The sequence below is a fragment of the Balaenoptera acutorostrata genome, chromosome 19 (genome assembly GCF_949987535.1).
Source record: "Balaenoptera acutorostrata chromosome 19, mBalAcu1.1, whole genome shotgun sequence".
In the NCBI taxonomy this organism is placed as follows: Eukaryota; Metazoa; Chordata; class Mammalia; order Artiodactyla; family Balaenopteridae; genus Balaenoptera; species Balaenoptera acutorostrata.
The window spans coordinates 56,225,432-56,246,908 of NC_080082.1; the positions used below are offsets into that span (position 1 = coordinate 56,225,432).

Below are 21,477 nucleotides of genomic sequence, written 5' to 3' on the forward strand. Positions count from 1 at the left end.
AAACTAGATACCACGTATCCTGACCCTCTGACCAGCTTTCTTTCCAACAGAGCCAATGATTCTCTATAAGTCTGAAATATTTCCAAATTAAAAAATTGTTAATTTTGATGATTTTTTAAAGTTATAATATTTTTAAAGATTTTTTTTTCTTTTTTATTTATTTATTTTTGGCTGCATTGGGTCTTCGTTTCTGCATGCGGGCTTTTCTCTAGTTGGGGTGAACGGGGGCTACTCTTCATTGTGGTTCAGGGGCTTCTCACTATGGTGTCTTCTCTTGTTGCGGAGCACGGGCTCTAGGCACGAGGGCTTCAGTAGTCGTAGCACGTGGGCTCAGTAGTTGTGGCTCGTGGGCTCTAGAGCACAGATTCAGTAGGTGTGGCGCACGGGCTCAGTTGCTCCGCGGCATGTGGGATCTTCCTGGACCAGGGCTTGAACCTGTGTCCCCTGCATTGGCAGGTGGGTTCTTAACCACTGTGCCACCAGGGAAGCCCTAAAGATTTTTTTAATTGATGTGGACCATTTTTAAAGTCTTTTATTGAATTTGTTACAATATTGCTTCTGTTTTATGTTTTTTGGTTCTTTGGGGCACAAGGCATGTGGGATCTTAGCTCCCTGACCAGGGATCGAACCTGCATCCCCTGCATTGGAAGGTGAAGTCTTAACCACTGGATTACCAGGGAAGTCCCTAAAGTTATGATATTTTTAAAGACTTTGAATCACATGGTGAAAAGAATTCCTTTTTCTACTCTTTTTGCATGATTCTGATAGCAGCAAATGAAAGTCTGGATCAGGTTCTAGTCAGCCTTTAATGCCTTTCTAATACTTGCTAGCTTTTACAAAGAGAAAATCAGCAACCATATGGAGCTACAAGTCTAAACCACTGTTTCACTTTATTTTCCCACTTTCAACTTACCTTGGGCTGTACAGTTTTCTTTTCATTAATATAACAGTTTCTGCCTGGTCTCTCTGCTTCCACTTCTGCCGCCATGGTCTGTTTCCCATTCAGCAGCCAGAGAGATCCTGTTAAAATCAGTCAACCCTCACTTCCAAGGTGTCAATACTTTCAAGAGTAAGCTCTCTGAGCCTGACTGCATGCCTTCTAGCTCACTTGATACCAGCTTTGTTATACAATAAATTGTGTCCCCCCCAAATTCATGTTGAAGCCCTAACCCCCAATGTGACTCTATTTGGAGGTAGGGCCTTTAAAGAGGTAATTAAATTTAAATGAGGTCATAGGGTAGGAACCTAATCCAGTATGACTAGTGGCCTTACAAGAAGAGGAGGAGGGAATTCCCTGGTGGTCCAGTGGTTAGGACTCAGTGCTATCACTACAGGGGACCCGGGTTCGATCTCTGGTCGGGGAACTAAAATCTCACAAGCCACATGGTGCAGCCAAAAAAATAAATAAATATAAAAATAAAAAAATAAAAATACCATTAAAAGAAAAAAGAAGAGGACGAGGAGACACTAGGGATGGCATATGCATGGAGAAAAAAACAGGTGAAGTCATAACAAGGAGGCAGTCCTTTGCAAGCCAAGGAGAGAGACCTCAGGAGAAACCAAGCCTGCTAACACCTTGATCTTGGACTTTCAGTCTCCAGAACTGTGAGAAAATAACTGTTGTTTAAGCCATCAAGTCTGTGGTATTTTGTCATGGCCATTCTAGCAGACTAATATAGGATCTTACTACAGCCTAGGAAATGGCTACCATTCCTTCTTCCTTCACCACGACAAAACCAGATTTAAATATAATGATAATAACAATAGCTACAGTGAAGAGAGCCTGGCCTTTATGCCTCTCCATGTCTGAATTTCTTAAGTTCTCAGAATAGCCTTGGGAGGCGGGACTATTATATTCCCATTTTGCAGATGGAGAAATCGAGATTCAGAGAGGTGAATTGACTGCCTCAAGATCACACACCAAGTATAGGAAAGGCCAGTGTTGCAGTCAGGATGAGCTGGGTTATGCTGCAGTAACAAGCAACCCCACACTCTCCATGGCTTAGAACATCAAAAGGCTCATTCCCTGCTCATGCTACGTGTTCATGTCAGGTAGGCAGGCGTGACAACGGTCAGGAGAGCTCTGTGTCACATCTCCTCATTCAGGAACCAGGCTGACAGAGGGACTGTCCCCACTATGCAGGGAACGGGAGGGAACCTGGCAAAGCATGCACTGGTTTTTAAAGGCTTCCACCCAGAAGGGACACTCCTACTCGCATTTCATTGGCCAAAGCAAGTCACGTGGCACAATCTAATGTCAAGAGGGCTGGGCAGGTGCAATTCAGCCACGTTCCCAGAATAGGGAGAACCAAAATTTGTATGAACAGCCCAGTCAATACACCATCAGGATTCACACCAGAGCCCACACTCAACCACTATGCTTTCCTGAGAGAAATTTCCAGGCAGGCCTGCTCTCCCCCATCTATTCCTTCAATGACTCATTCATTCATTCAACAAGTGCTGGACCAGAGTGGTGAGGTTGGCTGGGGAAGAAGTGCACAGAGCTGAAAGACATTTAGAATGAAACATTGATAGAATTTTGTCCTGGATTAGATGTGCGGGGTGAGGGAGAAGGGTGTTGTCAATAATGTGTTCCTTCATCAGTTCAATATTTATTGACCACCTGCTGTGTGCAGCTGTTCTAGGCTCTGAGGAGATAGCCGTGAACAACACACACAGAGATCCCTACCCCCAGAGAGCTGACAACAAACAGCATCGAACATAATGTCCAGGGGGGAATGATGTTATGAGGAAGAATGGAACAGGTGCTGAGGAAGCCGGGGTACTAGAGCAGAGGAACCCCCAGGTGCCTGGTTTGCCAATGAGGGGTAGGAGACAGTGGTGGCATTCAAACTGCAAGAGGACCGGGTTTGCAAGAAATGAAGACATACGTCCACACAAAAACTTGTTCACAGATGTTCATAGAAGTATTATTCATAATAGCTGAAAATTGAAAACAACCCAACTGTCCATCAGCAGATGAATGGATAAGAAAAAGTGGTCTATCCATACTGTGAAATATTACTCAGCCATAAAAAGCAATGAAATACTGATCCGTGCTACAACATGGATGAACCTCGAGAATATTATGCTAAGTGAAAGAAGCCAGACACAAAAAACCGCGTAGTGTATGATTCCACTCCTATGAAATGTCCAAAATAGGCAAATCCATTGAAACAGAAAGCCGATTAATGTTTGCCAGGGCCTGGGAGGGAGGGGGCATGGGGAGTGACTGCTAACGGGGACAAGGTTTCTTTTGGGGGTGATGGAAACGTTCTAAGATTGTGGTGATGGTTGCATAACCTTAGGAACATACTAAAAACATTGAGTTGTGCACCTGAAATGGGTGAATTGTATGGTATGTGAATTACATCTCAATAACACTGTTTTTAAAAAAAAGAAAAGAAAGAAAGAAAGAAAAGGGAAGGGTTTGGGAGGACAGTCTTGAATTCAGTTCAGTGTGTCAGCAGGGGAAGGCAGCTGGAGACCCGGGGTGTAGGACTGGGGACAGTGAACGTGAGTGTACCCTACAGCATGGTCGCCCAGGAAATGTCTTCTTTTGTCACTGGTTGGGTTTGGGCTTTACTGGATCCGTCCTGGTTGCCAGATTTGCAGGCAAGACACGACTCAAGGCGGAGCCAGCAGGGGGCAGCAGAGAGCCACGCAGACCCACGGACCAGGGCCTGGCCGCGTGGTGTCCCGCATCCACCTGCCTCCAGCCTCTGCCCCTTTCTTTACCCTTCGGGGCTCCCAGAGAGTCCACACAGCTGCCCAGGCCCCGAAACATGGGTGCCTCCCTCCCTCGGTCTCACTGGGGCAGGCACCGGACCCTGCCCCCTGGTCGCCTGAGCTGGACCTTCCCCCCTCCTCTCTACAGCCCAGCCCTGGGCCAGGCTGCCGTTTTTTCTCCCTTTGCCTCCCCAGCCTCCTACCTGGTCTCCTGCCCTCTCCAATCCTCCCAACACAAGACAGCCCAAGGGATCTTTCTAAAGCCCAAACTCGACGCTGCCCCTCTCTGCTCAGAACCATCCATGGCTCCCCAGTGCCCTTAAAGTCCAGGATCCTCACCACAGCCTTCAACTGACTGCCAGGTCTGGCTCCTGAGGGGCCTCTCAGCCTTACCTCTCAGACCCCTGTCCCTCACCTCCACCCTGTGGTCTGTGATCTGAGGGACTGAACTTCTTCGAGAATCTTGCATATTCCCTTCCATGCCCAAAGCCACATCACTTCACTCTACCTGCCCCAGGTCCGTATTCATCCTCCAGTCTCCGCTCAGATGCCTCTTCCTCCAGGAAGTCCTCCCTGACTCCCAAGCTGGGTCAGATCCCCACCTCTGAGTTTATATCCACCCCAGCCCTGCCCACTCTGGGTCGTCACTGTCTGGAGATGGACTTATCTCCCCGCTGGACTATGAGCCCCCAGAGGGGGCTGCCTCGGTCACCCAATGGGTCCCAGCACCACCCAGCACAGGGCAGGGGCTCCAGGAATGCGTTTGGAAAAAGTGAACATGTGTGGATTCTCATTACCTATATCCTTCCCTTCCTGTGCCCAGCACCTCCATTCATTCATTGGCAAATGTTTATTGAGCAACTACTATACACCAAGCTCTGTCAAATGAACTCAACTGGGCACCAGACCAGGCCCCACTCTCAGGGAGCTCAGAGTCTAGTGGGGGAGGCAATATGGAAGCCAATGTAATAATAATTAATAATAAACATTTCTTGAGCATTTACCAAACGCCATGCACTGCGTTAAGTGCTTTACTTACTTATTTTATCCTCAAAACAGTTTCATGAGGCAAGTACCATGATTATCCCTATTTTACAGATGCAGAAACTGAGGCTAAGAAAGGTCAGGTAAGGGACTTACCTGGCGGTCCAGTGCTAAGGACTCTGCACTTCCACCGCAGGGGGCACGGGTTCGATCCCTGGTCCGGGAATTAAGGTCCCACATGCCACACGCAGCCGGGGGAAAAAAAAAAAAAGAAGTCAGGTCACAGAGGCTGTCAAGGGACAAACCGGGAATGGAACCAAAGGCTTGCTAACATCCAAGCTTTATCCTGTGCACGTTTCCAGTCTGAAAGGAAGAGGGACCAAGATGTAACCCACACCCACGAAAATGTTGGGATCTGTGTGGCCAAGCAAAGGGCACCAAGGAGAGGGCAATGCTTAACCCAAAGGAGGTATCGCTGATGGTGGGTTCAGTGTTTGGCCCAATTAGGAAGAGACCAATGTCCTTGGCTGGGACTGGGAGCTTCCAGGCTCCTTGGCTCTCTCCGCCCCATCTCTACCCACCAGGGGTCACTGCCCACCACTACCTACTTCCCATGAGTCCACCGGCATGTCTAGATTCTCAGGGCTGCGGCTCCTTGTTTTACAAACAAGGAAGTGGCTGCGTGGGGAAGGAAGTGGGCTGGGCCATGACCAAGAGTGATTATGATTCATGGGGAAAACCCTTCTCTCCCAAATTCAACCCCTTTGTGTGCAAAAGGACATTGCACTCAAAGAGTCTGCCGGGGTCAGATGGTGTGGGTAGCTTGGCTTCAGAGGTGTAAACGCCCCCTCACCACCCTCCACACCTTTGATGAGAGTGCAGGCTTGTCTCTGTACCTGGGGGAGTGGGCTGTGTTGAGACCGAGGTATTTTTATCTGCTGGACACACTGGGGCTCCAAGGAAGCTTTCGCTTGAGGAAAGCGTTCCACGGATGAAGCAAACATTTCAAAATATTGAACCATTTTTGGATCTCGGCACCAGGAAACCCTTGCGGGTGATGAAAGGGTTCTAAAACTAGATTTGGGGAATGGCTGCACGAGGTGAATATTATGGGATGAAAAGTATGCCTCAATGAAGCTGGTAAAGAGATTATGACATTTAGGAGATGACTGGAAATTTGGTCACTGACTGGGTAAGGAATTGTTCATTGTTGATTTTGTTTTCACATTTTAGGTGAAATAATGACATTGTGAGGGTTGGTTTTTGTTTTGTTTTTTGTGAGTCCTTATCTTTTAGAGATACAGGCTGAAGTATCTATGAATAAAAGGATACCATGGCTGGAATTTGCTTTCAACTAAATGCGAAAGGAGCATGAGTAGGGGAGAGGAAATAAGATCGGCTCAAGCTGGGTGATGGATGTGGGGGGAAGGACATTGTTCTGCCCTCTGCTTTTGATGAGTGTGTAAACTTTGGAAGTTTTCCAGAATAAAAAATGGCTTTTAAATTGCTCTTAACCATAACTCTAAACCCAAGTCCAACCCATCCCACATTCTTGATGGGAAAAATGAGGCCCAGAGAGGAAGGATACCTAGCCAGGTCACCCCTCCCAGGTCCTTCTGGCCCTTTTGGGGTCCCCAGAGAACCCTGGCACTCTCTCTGCTCCCCTCCACCTCCCTAATTCTGCCCTTCACTTCCTGCCCTCGACCGTCTTCCTGAAAAGCCCAGCCCCTCACATGTACCAACCTGCCCCCCTGCAGCCCCTCACCCCACACTTAGACCCTTCCCTTCTGTCCCTCACTGGCTCTCATACCACAAGCTGGACCTTACCATCACCTGACTCATCTATAATGGGCCACCTTGCGGCGTCCAAAGCGCCCTGTTCTGGGTTCCCTGCTCCTTCTATAACCAGCTCCTCCCACTGTCCCCCTCCCTCACTCAGCTCCAGCCACACCCGCCTCTTGCCACCCTCACACTCATCCAAGACCTTCCTGCCCCAGGGCCTTTGCACTTGCCGAGACTTCTGCCAAAAACACTCTTCCCCCAGATCGTCACGGTCCCCCTCGGTCACCTCCTTCAGGTCTCAGCTCAAACATCTCCTCAGAAAGACCTTCCCTGACCCCTCCCTACCGAAAGAGCAACCCCTGCCACTCCCGATCCTCTTGCCCTATTTCATATTTTTATAGCACTTATCTCCACCTGACATGATACGCTCTATCAGTTTCTTGATTATGGCCCGTCTCCCTCCAATAGGATTTAGCCCCACAAGGAAAGGGATGTTGCCTGTCTGCCCAACACAGCCTGGCAGATCGTCAGTGTTCAATAAATATTTGTTAAACGATCGAATGACTTGGAAAAACCCAGGTGAATGAGGTGAGCCGGGGACAAGGAGTGGGGGAGGGGGGAAGGGACGGGTATCCAGCTAAAAGGAACAGCCCGTGCGAAGGTCTGAGGCTTGCCCCTCCAATCCCCTGTTCCCTCTGGCACAGTAGCCTGGGTGTTCTTTCGAGGGTGAGGAATTGAGGGGACATAACAGCCTCCCCAGGACCAAGGCCAGACCTTGCCAGGCCGGCGCAGGAAGCCACACCCTGAAGTCAGATCCATGAGTAAATATTACATCTCCCTCAGCCTCGCTCTGAAGAGATAAGGGGAACAGAAAAGGGGGGGTCCAGAAACCCGCTTCAGCTTCGCCCAGGAGGACAGGACAAAGGTCCTGCCACGGGAGCCCAGGCCATCTTACAAATATTAAGTCAGTAGTGGGCGGGGTCTCAGCAGGGAGACAGAATGAGGAGGTCCCAGGTCACCTCCGGCTCCCTAGGGCATTAATGATGTGGCTGGTAAGAAAAGAGAGCAGGGCTGGGGGGAGAGAGCTGACAAAACAAGGTCAGAGAAACTTGTCCCCAGCTGCGGAGAAGATAACGACTTACCCACTCTAACCTCCTGAAGCTAAGGCCTGAGCCTCAGTTTCCTTGTCTGCAAAATGGGTTCTCAGGGAGGGAGGGTGATGCTGGCTAACAGGGAAAGCCAACAATGTCCACATGGATAATGTGTCATTAGTAAGATATATCAACAATCTGGCCACTTCTCCTCTCTCTGGTCCACCACCTCCTGCCTGGTCCCGGGCCATGCAGTAGATACGTTGTGAGCCACATATACACTTTAAAATGTCCTAGTATCACATGGAGAAAAGTAAAAAGAAACAGGTGAAATGAATTTATTTTACCCAACCTAGGCAAAATGTTATCATTTCAACAAGGACTCAATATAAAAAGTGAACAATCTATTTTGCATTCTTTGTGTGTGTGTGTCTGCAATAAATCTTCAATATTTGGTGGGGTTGTTTTTTTTTTTTCACCTTCAGAATCTTTTTTTTTTCCCCAGTTTTATTAAGAAAAAATTGACATAGGGAGTTCCCTGGCAGTCGAGTGGTTAGGACTCCTTGCTCTCACTGCGGAGGACCCGGTTTCAATCCCTGGTCGGGGAACTAAGATCCCAGAAGCCACACAGCATGGCCAAAAGGAAAAAAGAAAGAAAAAATTGACATATATCACTGTATAAGTTTAAAGTGTACAGCATGATGATTTGATTTACATATATTATGAAATGATTATCACAGTAGGCTTAGTTAAATCTATCATCTCCTATAGATACAATAAAAAGAAGAGAAAAAATCTTTTAATCTGTAGATGTTATGAGATGACGTTTTAATACCTCCACCTCTCCTCTCATCCTCTCCCCAAAATTTTATCATACTTTTAATTATATCAATAATTAGCATTTGCACCATTATAACGATGTAAATATTGTTCACTGCAGAACCTATTAGGATACTGTGATTACGTGTCCTTTCTCTTCTTTTAGTTGAAGTGAAATTGACCTACAACACTATGTTAGTTCCCGGTGCACAACATAGTGATTCAATACTCCTGTACATTACAAAATATTCACCACTTTGGTATGTACTCTTCACTCACAGCTCATCTAAACTCGGATAAGCTAATGGTAGTGGCTACCATACTGGACAGCACGGCTAGACTACTGCAGTCACCTCACTGCCTCCCAGCATCTGCCCTCACCTCCCACAGTCTGTTCCCCACACGCAGCCCGAAGATCCTATTGACACCTAAGTCAGCTCCTATCCTTCTCCTGCTCACATCCCTCCCAGGGCTCCCATCTCAGAGTAAAAACCAAAGTCCTCCTGCGGCCCACAGAGCCCTGCAGGATCCGCCCCTGTTCCCTCTCTGCCCTCACTCACTCTGCTCCAGCCACACCAGCCTCACACTCACCAAAACACTCCTGCCTCAGGGCCTTTGCACTTGCTGTTCCCTCCGCCTGGAATTCTTTTCCCCCAGATTCAGCACAGCTCCCTCATTGAGACTCTACTCCAGTGTCGCCTCCTAAAACATCTTCTCTCGGCCCTACATGAAACAGTGTCCTAGACACCTCCATCCCCTCCCCTGCTTTCTTCTTCTCCATAGCATTATCTCCACCTGATATATTATACCTGTTTGTGTTTATTTGTCAGTTGAGTATCTCCCCAAACAAAAGGTCAGCGCTATGGGGCAGGGATTTTTGTCTGTCCTATTTGTGGCTATAATCCAGCGCCTAGCACAGTGCCCGGCACCTGGTAGATGCTCAGTAAAAGTTTGTTAAAAGGTGAATGAACAATGGCCCCCGGTGCCCACTGTGGGGCAGGCACAGCATTGAGCCTGCCACGCGCCTGCTGTCCCTCACCCTCAGAGGAATCCCAGGGAGGTCAGTGTCATGATCACCCACCACCCACCTCCCAGACAGGCAAAGGCCCCTGCCCAGGGTAGCCAGGTTTACTTTCTGCCCTCTGGGCCTGGCACATAGTAGGTGTTCAAGAAACTGCAGGGCTCAACTGGACCAAAAATCTGGGCTCGTGTCCGGGAGCACCTGAGGAAGGGCTGGGGAGGTGAAGGCTGGGAGCGGATCGGGAAGGGCAAGGACAGCAGAGAAGGGTCGGTGTGATGCTGTGGGTGGTATGGAATCATGGCGGCGTCTGGACAAAAGCCGGGATCTGCCCCTAAGTCTCTAATAGCCGCAACTCTTCCCGCTCCTCAGCCAGACGGCAAATCACCAGAAATCTGGACCTCCCTGGAGACTCCTCTCTCTGTGTCATCTACCCCTGGTGTCCAGTTCCACAAACACTCTCTCAGCCTCTGCTCTGTATCCGATCCTGTGCTGGGCAGTGCTGGGGACATGGTGGTGACCACAACAGCCCTGGTCTTGCCCTCCCATGACTCACAGTCCATTTGAAGAAACAAACCAACCCCCTGACAGTAAGGACCCAGGGTGGTCAGGGCTGGGACTGGGGATGAGGGGTGCACCTAACCCAGTCTGAGAGTCAAGGAGGGCTTCCTGGAGGAGGAGGAGGAGTTGTTGCATAGGCAATGAAATAGAGCAGAGGGAAGCAGGGATGTGCTGGGTAGAGAGAGCGCAAGTGAGGCAGAATAACTGGAGCAGAGAGTTCCCAGAAGGAAGGGATGTTCCGTGAGGCTGGTCAAGCCGGCAGGGGCCAGGCCATGCAGGGCCACAGTGAGGAGCTGGGCTTTCTCCTGAGGGCACTGGGGAGCCATAGCAGGTTCTGGGCACCAAGAGGGGGCCAGACGAGGGCCAGAGACCAGGGAGGAGTTGGGGAGGGGAAGCCAGACAAGGTTGGGGGTGGGGAGACCCGGACCAGGGCAGGGGCCATGGGGAGGGAGACAAAGGCACCCAGGGCATTTAAGAGGCAGGCATGATAGGGTGTGGTATGCGGTGGGGAGAGGGGGATTGGACTTCAGGGACAAGGCCCAGTCTCTCTGTCCCAGTGACGGTGGATGGTGGCGCCAATCCCTGATAAGAGGACAGGGAAAAGGAGCAGGTCTGGGGGAAGATGTTGTCGAGGTCAGTTTGGGACAGAGTGAGGGAGAGGTGCCCAGGGACATCGGGGGAGGGGGGCAGGCAAACTGAATGACACTTAGGACGAGGTCCCGGTCCCGGGCTCAGGGGAGAGGGCTGGGCCAGGACAGAGAAGGGTGAGGTGAGGTCACAGGAGGGGTGGAGGGAACAGGAGGCGCCAGGTCACCCACAACTCACCTGGCCGCACCCACCCTTCTCACCTCACACTACCCCCACATCAGAGCCCCGCCCTGCCAGGGCAGCTCAGGATGAGGTGCTGGAGGAGCAAACCAGGACAGGTGAGCCACAGGTATGGCCCCCTGCCCAGAAGCAGGATGCTTGGGCCTTGGAGAAACCAGGACCCAGAAGCCATTAAGATACTGATAATAACACGTTTGTCAAGAACGCTTTTCCCCCAGATCCCTCCATGGCCTCTGCCCACATCATCTTCCCAGAGACATCCTCCCTGACCCCCCCACTCTGCCCCCAACTCCAAAATCGCCAGCCCCCTTCCTGGCTTTTTTTTTTTTTTCTTTTTCTGTTTCTTTTTTGGCCGCACTGAGTGGCATGCGAGATCTTAGTTCCCCCACCAGGGATTGAACCCGGGTCCCCTGCATTGGGAGCACGGAGTCTTGACCACTGGACCACCAGGTAAGTCCCTTCCTGGCTTTATTTTTTCCCCCGGAAGCACTTATCTCCATCCAGTGTGAAATAGACTTTGTTTATTTGTTTACCCTGCAAATGTCAGCCCCATGAGGGCAGGGATTTTACCTACCAGCCTCTAGGACAGTGCCTGGCAGACAATCTATGCTCACTCAATATTTGTAGGATAAATGAATGAGCGATTTCTTGAGCCTTGCTCCGTGCCAGGCATCGTGGTAAGTACTTCACACAAGTTCACTCATTTCGTTTTTTACAACAGTCCATGAGGAGTGTACAATCATGACTCCCATTTTACAGATGAGGAAACTGAGGCCCAGTGGGCTCCATAACTTGCCCAGGGTCATGGAAGCTGGGAAGAGTGGAACTAGGTCCAGTAACGTCAACCACACCTCATGTTTGGGACCCGACTCTGCCAGGTGCTGGCTAACTTCCTGACATGTAGCATCTGCTCTCAACAACCCTGAGTAGGGGCCACACCATCCCTCTTTTTCAGAGCAGTCAACGGAGACTCAGGAAGGGGCTGCTCCCAGCCCCACTTCCAGTAAGTGCAGAGCCAAGGTCAAAACTGGACTCTCTGTAGCCCCAAAGTCTCCACATACACCCATTTGACATATAGAAACAACAAGGCCTCAGGAGGAGAAGAGAGAGAATGTGGATTTCTCAGCCCCACGCAGGAGGCCAAGAAGCAGAGCCCCAAAGGAAGTGTGCAGCCGCCAGCCTTCCCTTCTGTGTGGCTTTGGAAACAGAGCCACACAGGCCTCCCCCACCTGCAGGAACTTGGGTAAGTCAGAGCCCTTACCTGGTGCCTCAGTTTCCCCATCTGCCAGTGGGGGTTCTGACAGTGCTCACATCACAGGGCAGCCACTGAGATGACACCTAAAGGTCACCCACAGCTTTGGGGCTGGGAAAACGGCAGTCACAACAGATGGGTTTTATCCCTTGGTGACCCCCAAGTTCACCAGGGAGACCAGGGCCTGGGCCGTGGGTAAGAACTGCCCTAAAATCTTCCCCTGCCCCTCCTTCCTCCTCCCCAATGACCTGGTTCTTCTCCTGGTACCAAACCTGGGTCCTCGGCACAAAGAAGTTTAGGCAGCGCCCCAGGAGGCCTGGCCAGGTCGTGGCCCCTGGCCCGTGCCTGCCACACCTGCTCTGGTACCCAAACGGGGCCCCAGATCCTCGGTGACTCGATCCCTCCAAATTCAGGTGATCTCCCCCGGCTCCAAATCACCGAACCCTCCCAGGTCCGGCGCCAGACGGAGCCAAACCCCAACCAGGAAGGGTCTCGGAGCATCGGGCCGCCAACGCCGCTGTCTCCAAGAGCTGGGTTTGGGGTGAAAGATGGTGCTGACCAGATGCAGCTGGCTCCTCCTCAGTGGTGAGCGAGAATGGCGCCCCCAGAACCTCAGCCCCCACAGCCTCGGGGAAGGGAGGGGATCCCCGGCCTGGGGAGGGAAGGTGTCAGCCGGAAATCCAGCACGTCCGGAGGATAGCTCTGCTTCACACAGGCACAGTTTGCTCCACTAAGAGTCACCAGTGTGGGGCAGGCTGGGGACCGTCACCCAGAGAGGTTTTCAGGGTGGACTTTGGAGATTTCTAAGAGCGGGGTGTAGGCTAGGGCAAGGGAACCACTGCTATGCCTTCATTCATGTGGCAAACACTTACTGAGCTCTGGAAGCCTTAACTAGAGCAAGTTGTAACCAGCCACTCTGCCCCTCCCTCAGGCTATGGTTTGGGCAGTTGCCTTCCTCTTCTCAGCCTCAGTTTCCTCATCTATGAAATGGGCCTAACTCCTGGGGTCGTTTGAAGGTCATTCCAAGCAGCATTTACTAGTGCTTACTGGATGCTATTCTAAATGCTGTCCACGTATTCATAACCAGCCTATGAAGAAGGCCCATCCATGACCCCCCACTCCATAGACCAGAAGCCTGAGGCTCAGAGAGGTCAAGGAACCGGTCAGGGTCACACAGCCAGAAAGCGGCAGGGCTGAGCGCTAGACCCAGAGGCCTCGCTCATAGTCAGCCTTTATCAGCACGGAAAGTACCAGAAACCAAGCCAAGCACGTAAGCACTTCTTACGTGAGAACCGCCGCGTCTTCCCAATCCAGGCAACCACACACAATTCAAACCCAGGCAGCCCCAACCAGCTAGTCAGGTTTGGGGCTTATCTGTTGGGCTGAGAACAGAAGGGGTGGAGTGTATTAATCACGGCCCTACTTTCTGCCTCTGGAGAGGCAGAGGAAGGGCGCCGGACCGGGAGTCGGGGCCCAGGGGCTGCACTCGTAAGTGGAGGCCTAGTGACTCTCACAGCGGGAGTGGGGGAACCCTCTGGGTGGTATCCAAGGTCCTGCAGGCTGAGCATGTGCTGTGAGCTTGCTGTGCGCAAAGACATAGGCTAGATCCTTAGCATAGCCCATCAAATCCAACCCTCAGATCACAGCCCCCTCCCCAGGACTGAGACTCCACACCTGGCTGACAGCTTCTGCGCACTTACTCGTGGGAGGAACACATGTGCCAGGAGCCACGTCTCCCCCTCCATCAAACGTGGGGAGCGATCAAGTCCACCTCATCCCACCCCTCTGGCTCCTTTTCCTCAGCCGCTTTCCTGAGCGCAGGGGCCGAGATCACTATCACCCCCGAGCCTGCCCAGCCAGCCGAGGGCGACAACGTCACACTGGCTGTCCAAGGGCTTTCAGGGGAGCTGCTTGCCTACAACTGGTATGCGGGGCCCACGCTCAGTCTGTCTTACCTGGTGGCCAGCTACATCGTAAGCACAGGCGATGAGACCCCTGGCCCGGCCCACACGGGGCGGGAGGCTGTGCGCCCCGACGGCGGCCTGGACATCCAGGGCGCCCTGCCCGGGCACTCGGGCACCTACCTCCTGCAGACTCTCAACAGGCAATTTCAGACGGAGGTGGGCTACGGACGCTTGCAGGTCTATGGTGAGACACCCCCCAGAGCCCCCTCTTCCCCAGCTGGGCTTTCCCGTCTCCTTCCCAATCCTTCTCTAAAAAACAAAAACAAAAACAAAAACTCTAAAAAATATTAAAACCATCAAAAAAAACCTGACCTAGAATAACATTAAAATGCACACCTCCTCCCAGATGGCTTCTGGGATTAAACCTGCCTCTCAACCTGTTCTTTGCCCCTCTGGCTGGGGGTTCATGGGCACCACCGGGATCCAGCCATGCCCCCTGCCTGGGGAGGGGGAGGCCCTGGAAGCAGGCAGTGCCCGGCCCCCTCCCCCTCTGTCTCTTGCCCCACAGAGATCCTGGCCCAGCCTGTGGTCATGACCAACGGCACGGCGTTGGTGGAGCGCCGGGACACCCTGCGCCTGACATGCAGCAGCCCCAGCCCCGCCGAGGTCCGCTGGTTCTTCAACGGCGACACCCTGCCCATCGCCGTCCGCCTCGGCCTGTCCCCTGACGGCCGGGTGCTGACCCGGCACGGCATCCGCAGGGAGGAGGCCGGAGCCTACCAGTGTGAGGTCTGGAACCCGGTCAGTGTCAGCCGCAGCGAGCCCATCAACCTGACCGTGTACTGTGAGTCCTCCTGGCCCAGCCCCTGCAGAGATACCCAGTGCCCCAACCTCATAGATGGGGAAACTGAGGCCAGGAGAGAGTGCCCAAGGGCATGCAGTGAGTCAGTAGGCCAGCTGGGGTTAGAAAGCAGGGATTCCTCATAAAATGCACTTGACCCATCTCCTAAGGACGAAAGACCACCTTTGAAATTGAATAATCCTTCCCTTTGAATCAATACCTCCAGGACTGGTCGGTTTTGAAAGGGAGGGGGGATGGCGTGAGTGGTGGAATGGGAGGGGAAATAAAATTAAAAACATAACCAAAGCGTGGAGTCATTCCCAGGGGCAGCAGATATGCAGTGTGGCATCCAGAGAAAGGAAATCACTCAGGTACACGAGGGCCGGCAATGTAGAAAAACTTAGAACCTAGAATCCTACAACCAGGGCATTCTGGATTTAAGAAGCACTGGATTCTAGACTCTGAGAATCCTAGAAACTCTAGAAGCAGAAATTCTTAGAATCTTAGAAACTAATTCTAAAACCTTAGAGCCACCCAACCCTAGAATCTTAGAAACATAGATTTCTAGAATCTTAGAATCCTAGAACATAGAAACATCTGCTCTTGGAATGCTAGAATTCTAGACTCTTAGAATGGCTTATCAGAAACCATTTAGACTTTTTTTTTTTAATGGAAACCATAGATTTCAAAAATATCTTGAAATGTTGTCTGGCCCAACACCCTCTTTTTACAGAAGAGAAAACTGAGATTCCCCTGAGAGGGAAGGTGATTGTCAAGATCTCAGAGCAAGTTAGAGATCCATGTGGGATTCGAAAAGGCCAGAGCTCTTTTTCCCTCCAGATATTCCCAGGGGCCCATCCTGGTGGAAAGAAAGCCAGGGGGGTGCCCACCTCGACCACCCTCTCCCTCCACTGCCCCGTTTCTCTCCCTCCCACCCCCCCACAGTTGGCCCAGAACGCGTGGCCATCCTCCAGGATTCCACCACCCGCACGGGCTGCACCATCAAAGTCGATTTCAACACATCTCTCACGCTGTGGTGCGTGTCCCGGTCCTGCCCGGAGCCTGAGTACATGTGGGTCTTCAACGGGCGGGCCTTAAAGAATGGCCAAGACCACCTCAACATCAGTAGCATGACGGCAGCCCAGGAGGGCACGTACACGTGTATTGCTAAGAACCCCAAGACCCTGCTGTCTGGATCTGCCTCAGTGGTGATCAAACTCTCTGGTGAGTCGTCCCCGGCCTGACCAACCCCCCCCCTCCATGGAGGCCCAGCTGGACTCAAGCTTTGGCTGCTCTACCCGCCATTAGGCCACCATTTGCCCAAGAGATGATTGGAGAGTGAGAGATTCTCAACCCATTCATTGGCCAAGTGACAAAGTGGCATATCAGGTGGACCCTCTTCATCCAGGTGACAAAAAGAGGCAGTCTGTGCCTTGTCACCCAGAAAACAACTGACAAATCAGGCTCTCTTCCTTGAGGGTTGGCAAAGTGAGAAATGGGCCACATGTCCCAAACCGTGCAGCTGCAGAGTGGGAGAACATTCAGATGTCCCTTCATATGGGTGCCCATGTTCTAAATTCAGTCTGTCACAGCTGCTCCAGGCTGGACCCACTCCCTGCCAAACAGACAGCTGAACCTCAGCGCATCCAACTAGATAACCCAGTTATCTGGCCCAGATGCCGGTGTGCGCACGCGCACACACGTGTACACGCATACACTCCTGGAAAATCACAGCCAGTCGTTGGCAAATGGAAAAACACAGCGAGAGAGAGGCACTGTCTTGCCTCTGTCCTGAAACAACCTGGCGGTGGGGGTAGTGCAGACACAGCTGGTGTTCTCAGAGCCATCAGGATCCTCAGGGGACATTTTCTCATCCCCCTGGGGATGGTGGCTTTGAACATTAGGGCCTCATTCATTCCGCCTTGGTTCCTTCCCAAGTGGCCACCATCTCCCAGGGACAGTGGGAACGGTCCTTCCCTCCCTCCTCCCTCCCTCTTACTAACAGGCTGGGCCTCATCCAAAGGGTGGATACTCTTTCACCCAAAGCAGAAATGGCATTCCCAGAGGTAAGTGTACCTCCTGCCCCACCCTACTGGGGCCTTAGCAGCTGGTCTTGGCAGGAGACAGGGGGGTGGACCGGATGACCTCAGGCGCTGTCCAGAGCCCTGTCTGTGCAGGTCAAGATGGGGGGGGGGGGGTGTCCAAGGTGTGCAGGTATGTGCAGGGAGTGGGTAGAACGCCCCCAACAGCCTCCTAAACCGTCAGCACCCCTGTGGCAGGTGCCAGGGGAGAGACAGAGGAAAGGGAGACGTCACCCTTCTTCCACCTGGGCGAGACTCTGATCTGATGGAGGAGACATGGTCTCTGCCCTTGCAGAGATGGCCTTGAAACAGGGAAGCATAGCCTCCTTATTCAAGAGCTGCCAGTCAGGGAGAAGAGGCAGTGCCTCACACTCCATTCCAGCAGTGATGAAGGAGACATGACAGACACCCTCAGTGAGCTTCCAATCAGATGCAGGAGACACAGGAGACACTTGAGGAGATTTTGTATTCTGATGGGGGAGACATGGTCTTGAGGAGACATGGCTTTTTTTTTTTTTTTTTAAGAATTCCTAGTCTGATGGGGGAGACACATTTCCCACCTTTGGGGTACTCCCAATCTGATGGGGGAGTACAAGCCCCCCACTTTCTAGGAATTTCCAGTCTGATGGGATAGACATGCCCCCATTCAAGTTCTGGGGTCCCCAGCCTGACTGGAAAGACCCAGCCTGATAATAATCTGGAATTTCCAATCTGATGGAGGAGACATGGCCTCCCACCCTCTGGAATCTTTCAATCTGATGGGGAACTATAGCCCCCATATTCGGAGGTCTCTTGAGCTGACAGAAGAGACAACATCTGGAGTACACAGCTCCCAACTATCCGATGGGGGAGACACGGCCCCCATATTCTGAGAATTTCCAATCTGATGGAGGAGACATGACTCAACCCTCTAGGGTCTTCCAGTTTAATGGGAGAGATATTCCCCCAAAGGCTGGAAATTCCTAGTCTAATGGGGGAAGAGACAGCCCCCACTGGGGTTTCTCAATCTGACGGGTGAAGACAGCTCCCTGGCAGGCAGGCATTGCTGAGACACAAAATCCACCTCCATACCACACAAGTCACCTCCTTCCTCTGTCTCCCTCCCTCCAACCTGCATGGGGAGTGCCAGCTGGGGGAGGCATATGTGAGCTGGCCGGGGGTGGGCGGGGGACGCTCTGCCCCGCGAAGGCGCAGCTGACCCAGCCCCCTCGCTCTCTCCCCAGCGGCTGCGGTCGCCATGACAATCGTGCCGATGCCGACCAGGCCGATGGAGGGCCAGGACGTGACACTGACCGTACAGGGCTACCCCAAGGATCTGCTGGTCTATGCCTGGTACCGCGGGCCTGCCTCCGAGCCCAATCGGCTGCTCAGCCAACTGCCGTCGGGGAACTGGATCGCAGGCCCCGCGCACACAGGCCGGGAGGTGGGCTTCGCCAACTGCTCGCTGCTGGTGCAGAAGCTGAACCTCACCGACGCCGGCCGCTACACACTCAAGACCGTCACGCTGCAGGGCAAGACTGAGACGCTGGAAGTGGAGCTGCAGGTGGCCCGTGAGTGTGCGGGAGGGGACGGGGAGAGGGGGGCCTCTTTTCAGACAAGGGCTCCCAGAAGAGGGGCTCCGCTTTCTCCATCTGACTTGGGACTCCCCAAATGGAGCTCGTGCCTCTTCTGTCAAACTGATGACCTAGACCAGGGGTAGATAGGAGGCTTCCTCCATCAGACTGGGGACACTAAACGGGGCTTCCATGCCTTCTCTCTTCTGTAAGAGGCACACCAGACCAAAGGTTTTAAAATACAGTGTGTAGTCTGAGGGTAAGGCATCCTTTTTCCTGGACCATAAAACACAGGAGGTACTGCCTCTACCACCATACTGGGGGAATAGGCTAATGATGGGCGTTTAGCTCTCGCATCAGACTAGAGGTACAGGGGGCGGATCCTGCCTCCCTCTTCAGACTGTCAACCTCGACAATGGGGATCATGTTTCATGCTTTGCGTTACAATAAGAGTGAGAACAGAATTCCTACTCTCAGAAGGTAAATTAATCTCTCAAACTGAAATAGGGACGATCTCCTCCATCAGGATGGAGATTTCTAGGTGGTGGGAATTGTGTTTCCTCTTCAGACTGGAAATTCCCTGTGTTCAGGAACAATGTCTCTTCCATCAGAATGGGAATTTCTAGATGATGGGGACCATGACTCCCAGTCAGACTGGGAGCTCCCAGAAGTCAGGAACAGTGTCTCCTCCATCAGACTGGGAGCTCCCAGAAGTCAGGAACAATGTCTCCTCCATCAGACTGGGAGCTCCCAGATGTTGGGGACCGTGTCTCCCCATCAGACTGGGAGCTCCCAGAAGTCAGGAACAATGTCTCCTCCATCAGACTGGGAGCTCCCAGAAGTCAGGAACAATGTCTCCCCCATCAGACTGGGAGCTCCCAGATGTTGGGGACCATGTCTCCCCATCAGACTGGGAGCTCCCAGAAGTCAGGAACAATGTCTCCTCCATCAGACTGGGAGCTCCCAGAAGTCAGGAACAATGTCTCCTCCATCAGACTGGGAGCTCCCAGATGTTGGGGACCGTGTCTCTCCATCAGACTGGGAGCTCCCAGAAGTCAGGAACAATGTCTCCTCCATCAGACTGGGAGCTCCCAGATGTTGGGGACCGTGTCTCCCCATCAGACTGGGAGCTCCCAGAAGTCAGGAACAATGTCTCCCCCATCAGACTGGGAGCTCCCAGAAGTCAGGAACAATGTCTCCCCCATCAGACTGGGAGCTCCCAGAAGTCAGGAACAATGTCTCCTCCATCAGACTGGGAGCTCCCAGATGTTGGGGACCGTGTCTCCCCCCTCAGACTGAGCATCCCCAGAGGTCTGAGATGTCATGTCCCTGGAGCCTTGCCTCCCCCAACAGAGCAGGCAGTCTCAGAAGCCATGTCCCTGAGTTAAGGACAGTGACCCCCCTCCCTCAGACTTGAAGCTTCCAGGATCAGGGACCCAATCACTGCCAGACACCCTAGCACCCTCCTTCACCCATTCACTCTTCAAACCCTAGTTTTCTGGGTCAGCGTTGGGGGGAGAAGGCTGGTCAATGAAGCAGGCCACCCCCGATGAAGCCTCGGAATTCCTTTTCACTCTGTCTCTCTTCTCACAGTCAACCTCCCTTCCTCGCACAAGGACCAACGCCACCTTCCTGAACCTGAACCTGGCACAGGCTGAGCATGGGGCGGGTGGGGCCGCTGGGAGGCCAGGGTTGGGCAGGGGAGAAGAAGGAATGGGGGCACTGGGGACCTGGTCCCCTACCTCCCTGACGGCCTCCTCCACCCCTGTGCCCCATCCTCCCCCACAGCCCTGGAGTAGCACCGTGGCCCTGGAGACCTCCAGAGAGACCAGCTCTTCATGCCACCCTCCTTGTTTCCTCCCCCTGAGTGGAGGACCACTTGCTTCCAGCAAGGATGCAGGACCATGGTTCACGGTTCTCCTGCTTCCACCCTAGAGTTAGAGCCAACAGGGCCCTGCTCCTTCACTGAGCTGTCGGAGAGCCACAGAGGCTATAAACTTCCTGGTTAACACACGCCTGTGTCAGCCTCTCCTTCCACCACTCCCAACCCTGCCATTCCTGGTCACCACACTTGCTTCTTTTCCCACCCAAGATTATTCTCAGTCTGGCTGCATGCATGCGCAGGGGTGCCCAAAGCACAGGGCTCCAAGCCCCCACTGCTTGATGTCAGGGCCTTAGGCCCTTCCCACATCTCCCCAGGTTATATCTGAGGGTCCTGCTTCCCAGTGGCCCAAAGAGTGCCCCTCCCGTGGCACCAAACAGCTGCCCTGTTTGAACACGGCCCTCCCCTACACTGCGCCTCACTCCATAACCCAGGGACTGATTTGTGCACAGGACATAGGGTGACCAAATTTCTCAAGAAGAGTTCCAGCATCTTCTGGCCCTCATCCATTTAACCAAAGATACCCTTTTGTGTCCTCCATTGTGCTGGGATTCCCCCACCCCCACCCCATGTATCTCAAACATCACTTGCACAGTCCTAAAAATATCTCCCTCCTCCTCTAAACACACAAAAAAGCCCCTATGAATAAATGAATGCAAATGGGGCAGGGGTGGGGTTGAGGGGTGGAGAGCAGGGCAGTGGGAACCGGAAGGAGTGTGTCTTCTAACTCCTCTCACTAGTAGTGTATGAGCCACAAGCCTAACCCAGCCAAGATGACCCACTCTAGGGAGACTCTTGGTGTTAGTCAGAAATGGTAATAGCAGACTCCAGGCTTGGGGTAGAAAGAGAGATTTGGGCAAGGATGGAAAGGCCTAGTAGAGAGATTTCCCAGAAACTTTCAAGACAGATCCTTTCTGGGGATGGCCATGTTGAGCTGAGATGGTGAGTGGTGAAAGGCACCCAGAATGAGGGTTATAAAATCTGGGTTAGAATCCTGCATTTGCTATGGATTCACTAGACTCTCAATTTGTCCATCAGTAAAAATGTGTGGACTTAGGATAGACTAGAGTTTTCCAAACCATTTTATTAGCCTCAGAGCCCTTTCTTCAAATGCGAACTTACATGGTAGGTCAATATATTATTTAAAATAGC

The 21,477-nt window shown here is 52.4% G+C and overlaps 1 protein-coding gene across 1 annotated transcript; it reads left to right on the plus strand.

The window, feature by feature from the left end:
* Positions 1 to 12,612: 12,612 nt before the first annotated feature.
* CEACAM16 (CEA cell adhesion molecule 16, tectorial membrane component) lies at positions 12,613 to 20,414 on the plus strand. Its single transcript, XM_007168112.1, has 6 exons — positions 12,613 to 12,649; positions 13,868 to 14,212; positions 14,537 to 14,812; positions 15,755 to 16,033; positions 18,114 to 18,440; positions 20,232 to 20,414. Exons 1-6 carry the CDS (start codon positions 12,613 to 12,615, stop codon positions 20,240 to 20,242), a joined length of 1,275 nt encoding a protein of 424 aa, XP_007168174.1. The 3' UTR covers positions 20,243 to 20,414.
* The last annotated feature ends 1,063 nt before the right edge of the window (positions 20,415 to 21,477 follow it).

What these genes read in the sequence shown, in the direction of transcription:
- CEACAM16 (XM_007168112.1), top strand. Translation starts at nt 12,613, where the DNA reads ATGGTGCTGACCAGATGCAGCTGGCTCCTCCTCAGTG. An exon ending in CATCAACCTGACCGTGTACT is followed by an intron (nt 14,813 to 15,754) that starts GTGAGTCCTCCT and finishes ACCCCCCCACAG; the next exon opens with TTGGCCCAGAACGCGTGGCC. An exon ending in AGTGGTGATCAAACTCTCTG is followed by an intron (nt 16,034 to 18,113) that starts GTGAGTCGTCCC and finishes CTCTCTCCCCAG; the next exon opens with CGGCTGCGGTCGCCATGACA.